Below are 8,617 nucleotides of genomic sequence, written 5' to 3' on the forward strand. Positions count from 1 at the left end.
TACGTCAGTCCATCTCCTTGGTGGGGAGGTGAGTCTTCTTTTTTCCCAACCTTTCACTTTACCAAGCATGATGTCTTTTTTCAGGGACTGGTTCTTCTTGATAATATGTCCGAAGTCTTGCCATCCTGGCTTCTGAGGAGTGTTCTGGTGGTACTTTTTCAAGTCAGATTTGTTTATTATTCTGTCAGTCCCTGGTACTGTTACTATTCTTCTCCAGCATTATAACTCAAATGCATCCAAATTTTTCTACAGCCTTATTCATTGTCCAACTTTCATATGCATATGAGGCAATTGAAAATACCATGTCTTGGGTCATGTATGCTTTCATCCTCAAACGGATATCTTTGCTCTTGAACACTGTGAAGTGTTCTTGTGCAGCATTTGCCTAATGTAATACTTGGTTAGATTTCTTGACTATTGCTTCCATGAGTGTTAATGGAGGACCCAAGCAAAATGAAATCTTTGACAACCTCAGTCTTTTCTCCATTTGTCTGAACTTGTATATGAGAAGTTGATGGTCTGTTCAATAGTTCTGCCTTGTCTTGTTTTGGCTGATTATATGGAGCTTTGCCATAGTCTCTTCCCATAGATGTAGTCAGTTTGATTCCTTTGTATTCTGTCTGGTGAGGTCCATGTGCATGTTGTTTAAAAAGGTACTTGCAATGAATAATTGGGTTTTCAAAATTCTATCATGTGATCTTTAGCGTCATTTCTACCACCAAGGTTCTATTTTCCAACTACATATCTTTCCTGTTGGTTTTCAACTTTCACATTTCAATGAAACTAATTATCAGTGCATTTTGATTGTATATTTGATCAATTTCAGATTGAAGAAGTTGTTGTAATTCTTCAATATCTTTACCATTGGATTTAATGATATGCAAATGAATAATAGTGGTATTGACAGGTCTTCCTTATAGGCACATGAATATTATCCTATCACAGATAGCATTGAGACATTAAGATTCTATTATTTTTGTTTATATATTTACATGAACTCAATGTTTACCTTTTTTTGTATTTTTTTCTGGAGTTTGTCTTTCCCCTTTCTCTTTGTATTGTGTACATTCCTATGAATTGTTGAAATTGTTTTTTTTTTCAGTATTGGTCTGTGTATGAATGTGACGCTGCTGGTTGGTTGGCCTTTGCATGGGTTTGATGTCGTTGGGTGGCTGAGTGTGTGCGTCTCACTGGTAGTAGTGCTTGGTCACACACACATTGTGTTAGGCTCACATGATGTATTTTGCTAGGTTCGCCTGGCGTGTCTTACAGGAATGCTTGGTGTGACACAAAAAGTTCATTCCACACATGTGCCACTATTCATTGGGTAGTCAAATTCTTTTCACAACTCTTTTTAAAAAAATTTTTTTTATTGTGAATTATGTGATAGTTTACATGGGAGAACATTAGTTTTACATTAATCCTATTGTATATCCATTGCCATGGTTACAATCCCCTTCATGCACCATCAACCAAAGTGTATACTCTATAATCCTGCCCCCTGGTCGTCAGCACACAGACCCTCTCCCTCTCTGTGTCTAAAGCCCCCAACTGCTCCATCTCTCCATGTCATCGTCTCTGCTTCCATCTCAGGCGTTACTGCTTCTCTGGGTAGGGTCCCGCTCTCCACGCTTCTCCCTTGTTGCAGGGTTGTGTATTTACCGCTCTCTCCTTTAACTCTTGTGTTCCTTCATGTGTCTTCACGTATCTTCATCATTCTTTTGCCAACCTTTGCTCTGACCTGAGTTAACCACGTGTCTACCCGCTGGTGATGGCTGTGTGTTGCTGATATGGTTCCACCTCATAGCAACTCTACATAAGGTTTCCATAGCTGTAAATCTTTATGGGAGTAGAAAGCTTCATCTTTTTCCTGAGCAGCTGGTGGATTTGAACTGCAGCCCAACTTGTAATGTATTGTGTTGCCAGAGTCTGCCCTCTAGCCGATGAATTACCTGATTGGGATTTCTTAAGCTTTTATTGTGAATTGAGTGATAGTTTACATGGCAGAGCATCGGTTTTGCACTTAGCCAATTGTATTTTGTTTCGTTGCAGTTACAATCCCCTCCATATACTGTTGGCCAACAGTATTTGCTTCTATCCCCCTTCCCCCTTTTTTTTTGATGTACACACAAACATGCAAAAATATATAATTGGTTCGACAACCAAAGGGCACAGTTTGCAAGCCAGTCCACTGCCTGCCAGCACATAGCCTTTCTTGTTCCATGAGTCTAGAGTCCTCAGCTACTCTATCTCTCCATGCCATCACCTCTGCCTCCATCTCCGGTATTGCTGCTTCTTTGGTTAGGATCCTAAGTTCCACTCATGCTCTTCCCTCTTAATGGTCCTATGGTCCAATGTTTCTGGAATGAAAGGTTAACTATTCCCCCTTTTTGTTACACATCTTTTACCTTTATAGTTGTAACAATTGCAATTAGTCATGATAGTAATTACTCACTATTGAATCAAAAGAATCCTATCCCCATCTTCTTTCATCAGACCCGTCTAGACAAGATGAAAACTATTCAGTGGGGATTCTGCCTTACCCTGCTCACGCTGAAACTAAACTCCCTCTTGAAAACTTGTAAGTCAGCCACTTCGTGCCTTTACAGCCCCCTCATTTTAGGTAGCCATTGTTTAAGTTGTTCTTTCCTATCAACCCTATGCACTGAGGCAGTAGGCTTGATCCTTGATGTGAAGACTCTTTCCCTCTCAGTTGCTATTTTGAGCAACTGCATCCATAAACAAAGGCCAAGTTCATCAAATTGTAGCAATTTATCCTTATCTGCAAGTTTGGGCATTCTTGTGTGCCTCCCCCCCACTTCATATCAGTTGGACGCTTCACTCTCAGCTCTAGCCTTCATTGGCTAGATCAGTGTACAAGGGCTCAGGAGTTCCCAAGTCTCCCCAAGCTTCAGACCAACCAGACCTTCCTCTTTTCTCATATCAAGGTCAACAGGAGTCTGGAAAATGGTCAAACTCAGCCCATGTCTTCATTACTGCCTTTCCCCCACTTCCATTCACAAGTATACTAATGTGGTCACCAGCAAGCTTACATGCCTGCTCGTGTGTCCCCTTTGAGTTTCATTCTTGGAAAGAGACCTGATTGATTTTTTTGAATGGCAAAATGACATAGGATTCTTGGGATAGATCGCTCTTGTTATGGTATATTATCCTGTTTTATTTATGTGTTAGTCAATTTGATTTGCTTATATTTATTTCTTAAAGATATTTTTGTAGTTAACTGAATGAGGGAGATTGTTCTGTAATTTTTTTCTGAAGAAATCTTCAGGTTGTGGTGTCAGGTTTATGCTGCACTCAAAAGGAATTGGAAGTATTTCCTCTTTCTCTTATTTTCTTAAAAAATTTTTTAAAGATCTTAAAACAGCTTGAGGAAGATTTGTATGATTACTTCCGTAAATGTTTGAGAGAATCTGCCAGTGAACTAATAGGGCTGGAGTTTTCTTTATTCAAAAAGAAAAAGATTTCACGTTTTCTAATTTTTGTGTCTTGTTTAGATAAGTTGTATTCCTCAAAGAATTGTTTAAATTTTATGTTTTTGTTGATTTAAAAATTTATTTACAATTCTAAATATTTTTTAAACTGTTGTATTGTGAGTTGAGTGAAGGTTTCCATTGCACATTAAAAGGCTATACATTTAACAAGTTATATACTTCTTTCATTTCAATGATAGCAATCCCCTCCATTTAACAACAGTTGATTCTATTTTCTCTTTGTGATTCTTCATACCCATTCCAGTTTCTTTTCCACCCCTTCTAAATTTTGCCCATAGGTGTGTGCTTCCTTTTTGGTCTTGGATGGCTGACTCTTCCATGGCATGCATACCGTACTATTGTTGTCCCCCAGTAAAATATGTTCCTTTTGCTTGAAAATTTGCCCACAAGGGTGAATTCTGTTCCAGACCTGAAGAGTGACCAAGGGCCTCTCAGGTTACTCCAATGTGTTTCTGGCCAGTTGTTACTTAGTGCTGTGGTGGTCACTGGACTCATGGTGGTGGTGGTTGCGTGCTGTGGATTTGATTTTGGCTCATTAGGGTTTCTGGGACTGTAAATCTTTACAGAAACACAAAATCTCATCTTTCTCCCTTGGAGCTACTGGTGGATTTGAACTGCTAACCTTATGGTTAGCAGCCCAATGTGCTACCGAGCTCCTTCATTCTGACTCATAGTAACCCTATTTAGGGTTTCTAAGGAGCAGCTGGTGAGTTTGAACTGCTGATTAGCACTGGTTAGCTGTTCACACACATCAGAACCCCTGGTTTATTTTATAGTTTTGCTTCATACTCTAGCCAGGAACTTCTAATGCCTTTTCAGTGCAGTTGATAGTGGCAACCAGGTACCATCTAGTTCTTTTGGTCTTAGAGTCGTGAAGACTGATATTCATATGTTCCCTTGGTCCATTGGACTGTTGCCATCTGTCTTCAGTTTTCATCACTTTTCTTTCCTCCACAAAGGGAGAGACCAATAGTTAACACTGGAGATGACCACTCATGAGTGTTTAAGATCCCAGTTGCTACTGATCTAAGTAGATTGTAGAACATTGTCGTTGTGGGCTGTGTTATGCCAGTTAAAAATGGTGTATGCCAAGACTTCAGTCTTGAACTTCCAGATCCAGCAGCTTCTTACCTCAGACTTTTGGTAATGTCTAAGAAGTTTTCATCATTAAGATAATAATTTAAAATGAAATACTAATTGTATTTCTTCCCCCAAAGGAAGCAGTAAGAAGAATAGTGCATAGCAAAAAAAAAAAAAAAAAAAAAAAAAAAAAAAGCTAAATGTGTGATGGTATCAAGTACTTGGGTCAATAGAATATTCTTGTTATTCTAGATTTCTAGAGCTTTATTTTAAAAAAAATAGTTTAGAATCCTGTTAATTTTCTAGGTATAAAGTTTAGTATAAATTTTTATAATGACAATAAAGGTTTATTATAAACTTCAAGTAAAATATAGAATGTGAAGGAATTTGACTGCCTCTTGTGATGTATTTTGTTTTTCAAGCATGTTTGTTGATTTTTTCTGTAAACTATAAAATGTTTTAAAACAGAATTATGACTGTTGGCTTAAAGAGTCTTTTGATTTCTAATTGTTATGTAACAATCATCCAAGTTAAAGAAAGCTGACCATTTAAAATTTATGTTCTTTATTATTTTTTAAAGTTTCTATTTTTTTTTCCTCTTAAGATAAATAGTTTGGAATCCAAAGATTACCTCCAGGTTTGTCTTCGAATAAGACCGCTAACACAGCCAGAAAAGGAACATGAGTCTGAGGTTTGTTTAGAATTTAACTGAGATTTAATTAAATGAGTAGGATGCCATTATTCTTATATATTTATTGTGAGTGTATGTTTTAGGGCTGTGTGTGTATTTTGGATTCTCAGACTGTTCTGCTTAAAGATCCCCAAAGTATCATTGGTCAGTCAAGTGACAGAATCTTTGGGCAGATGACACAGAAATTCAGTTTTTCCAAGGTAAGTGTAAGTGCCCATGGAAACATGAAGCCTTTTTCTTTTTAAGAGAAAGAGAATTGTCCTAGGTTAAACTGGCTGTGTAAATGTATATGATGAATTATGTATTTTGTTCATATAAACTTTAGATTTTAGATAGTGATAATTTTTTTCTTACATGTAGTACTCAAATTTCAAGTTTACAAATGTAAGAGTGCTTCAGAAAGTTAGTAGGAAAATTCCACTATCGTTTAATCCCATTTTTTCCATGAAGTTTTTGAAGCCCAGTTGTATAAGGTTGTAAGTCAGTAGCTCAATGTATAGTGCTTAATTTTGCCCCTTCTGTTTTCAAAAGTTGATGGACCATGTCAGATTCCAGTCTTGAACACTTTCTGGTACTTAGTCGTTAAACTATCAAATGTATTTATGGGATTGAGTATATGACATGGGTTCCAAAATTGAATCTTAGAAACCAGCCTTTTAAGTTTGTAAAACTTAAGGAAATAGAACTCATTTTAACAATTAACATAAATTTTCTTTTAGAATGCAATTTTTAAAAATGTTTATTTAGGTTTTTGGCCCAGAAACTACGCAGAAGGAATTCTTTCAGGGTTGCATTATTCAGCTAGTAAAAGACCTCTTGAAAGGACAGAGTCGGCTGATTTTTACTTATGGGGTTACCAACTCAGGAAAAACATACACAATACAAGGTAAATACGTTGTTTTACTTCTGATGAAAAGGAAAAAAAAAAGCAGTAATATTCTTTTCTATTTTCATAAAATTTATGTGTGATTGTTTTTCCTTTACTTAGTTTGTCTGCTCCATTTTAAATGTGTATTGTGAATGACATGTATGAAATTATTTTACTCATATGATAGAGAATTAGACAATGCTAATAATTCATAAAAAAGATAGATTTGACTATGAATAGCCACAGAGGCAGTTTATATTTCATTTTATTTTTAGATTTTGTGACTATGGATGATTAAAAAGATTAATATTCTGGCCTGATCTGAATGTTAAATTTCAGGTTTTGCAATATAATGAATGTTATTATTGTTGCTTGGTGCCATTGAATCAGTTCCAACTCATAGCAACCCTGTGTAGGGTTTCCAAGGAGCACCTGGTGGGTTTGAACTGCCGACCCTGTGGTCGCAGTCCACTGCTGATCCTATAGCGCCAAACCAGAAGTTCTTGTGTTATAATGTTGTTGTTGTTTTTAAGTGTTGTTGAGTCGGTTCCAACCCATAGCGACCCCGTATAGGGTTTCCGAGGAGCGGCTGGTGAGCTTGAACTGCTGACCTTGCAGTTCAAACAGTTGGCATATTAATAGTAGTTGATAAAGTGGCAACAATATAGCGAAGACTAAAATGTTGGGAAACTTTGAGTAATCCCTTAACTTCTTGCACTGTGTTCTTAGCTGTTTACTCTTCCCTAGTGGTGATATAGCTAACCTGTAGGACAGAGTGGAACTGCCTCATCGGGTTTCCAAGGCTGTAATCTATTCCAAGGTTTTAATCTATGGGTGAAAGGTGAGGCTTTTTGCTCCCATGAAGATTTGTAGCCTGGGGAACAGGGTCATTGTGAGTCAACCAGCTCACATGGCACCTAGCAGTAAGTGCAGTCTTTATGGAAGCAGACTGCATCTCTTTCTCCTGCAGAGCAGCTGGTGCATGTGGACAGCTTCAACCTTGTGGTTAGCTGATGAGTGCTTAACCACTGTACCCTCATGGCTCCCTGTTGATGTGGCTTGGTGTTGTTATTAAGTACTGTCAAGTTGGTTGTGAGTCATAGTGACCTTGTATAGGGTTTCTGAGGCTATGCATCTTTGCAGGAGCAGAAAGCCTCATCTTTCTCCCCTGGAGTGGCTGGTGGCTCGAACTGCTGACCTTGAGGTTCACAGCCCAGTGATTACTGTACAGAGCCACTGCATTCCCATTGATGGCATAATATTCCAGGAAAGTTTTACCCTGATGTGGTGCTGTAGGATAAGCACTGGACTGTTAACCACAAAGTTGGCAGTTCAAATCACCAGTTGCTCTCAGAATCCCTATCCAGGATCACTATGGGACAGAATTAACTCAGCACACAACAATAATAATATACTGAAAGAATATATACCCATTCTTTACTTGACAACATAGTTTCCAAACACTGGGTCATTATGAGAGAATTAGCATTATGTCAAAATGGAAGATGAACACATAGATCACATAGTGGTGAAGAATTCCATAATTACAAAACTGACAGATTACATCATTACATAACTACCAAACACTGCAAATCATGCCCCAGCCAAGTTGACTCATAATTTAGTGGTCACAGCTAGTGTTACTCTCACCTTACACCTTGGCATCTGTTACTGTTAGATATTTATTGTTAATTCAGAAAACAGTAGATGGTTTACTTTGTTGTAAATGAAATGTTAGATAATGAGATAGCTGATTACAGGAGTAGGTGTAAAACAAAAATTACTTTTGCAGGCACAGAAGATAATATTGGTATCCTGCCTCGAACTTTGAATGTATTGTTTGATAGTCTTCGGGAAAGACTGTATACAAAGATGAACCTTAAACCACATAGATCTAGAGAATACTTACGTTTATCACCAGACCAGGAGAAAGAAGAAGCTGCTAACAAAAGCACATTGCTTCGGCAAATTAAAGAGGTATGGATGTATTTTAGTATGTGAAATATGTATGTCATCAGTTTTCATCAACTCTTTAGTTTGTTTCAGTCATGTTGACTTTTCTTTTTGAGAAAAAGATTAGTATCTTGTTAGAAAACAACTGTTTTGCATTTCACAAACAGCAAGAATGCTTCAACAATACAAGTTTAAATTACTTCTAAATCTTTTTTTCCAAACTTTTTATTGTGAATTGAGTAAAGGTTTACAGAGCATATCATCGGTTTTACATTCAAGAAATCATTAACTTTGCTTCATTACATGATTGCAGTTCCTGTCATGTACCAACAGTTAACAGTGTTTACCTCTATTAACTTTAACTTTTGTATTCCTCCATGTGTTTCATGCTGCCTTCATCTTTCCTCTGCTGACCTCACTCTTGTATGTTGTCAGCCCTATTACCATGATAATGGCCTTCTAGCCCCTGAGTAATTTACCGCCTGTAAACATCTTAGGGGGTCCTGGTGTGGC

The 8,617-nt window shown here is 37.5% G+C and overlaps 1 protein-coding gene across 1 annotated transcript in view; it reads left to right on the plus strand.

Moving 5' to 3' along the window:
- The window catches only part of LOC102842142 (kinesin-like protein KIF20B-like), an 84,618-nt gene that overhangs the window by 6,445 nt on the left and 69,556 nt on the right, over positions 1-8,617 (plus strand). Inside the window, 4 exon segments of the mRNA XM_006831444.1 lie at positions 5,197-5,283; positions 5,367-5,483; positions 6,031-6,169; positions 7,944-8,128. Of these exon segments, the coding sequence (XP_006831507.1) occupies positions 5,197-5,283; positions 5,367-5,483; positions 6,031-6,169; positions 7,944-8,128 (528 nt within the window).

This window comes from Chrysochloris asiatica, unplaced genomic scaffold (genome assembly GCF_000296735.1).
Source record: "Chrysochloris asiatica unplaced genomic scaffold, ChrAsi1.0 scaffold00003, whole genome shotgun sequence".
NCBI lineage: Eukaryota > Metazoa > Chordata > Mammalia > Afrosoricida > Chrysochloridae > Chrysochloris > Chrysochloris asiatica.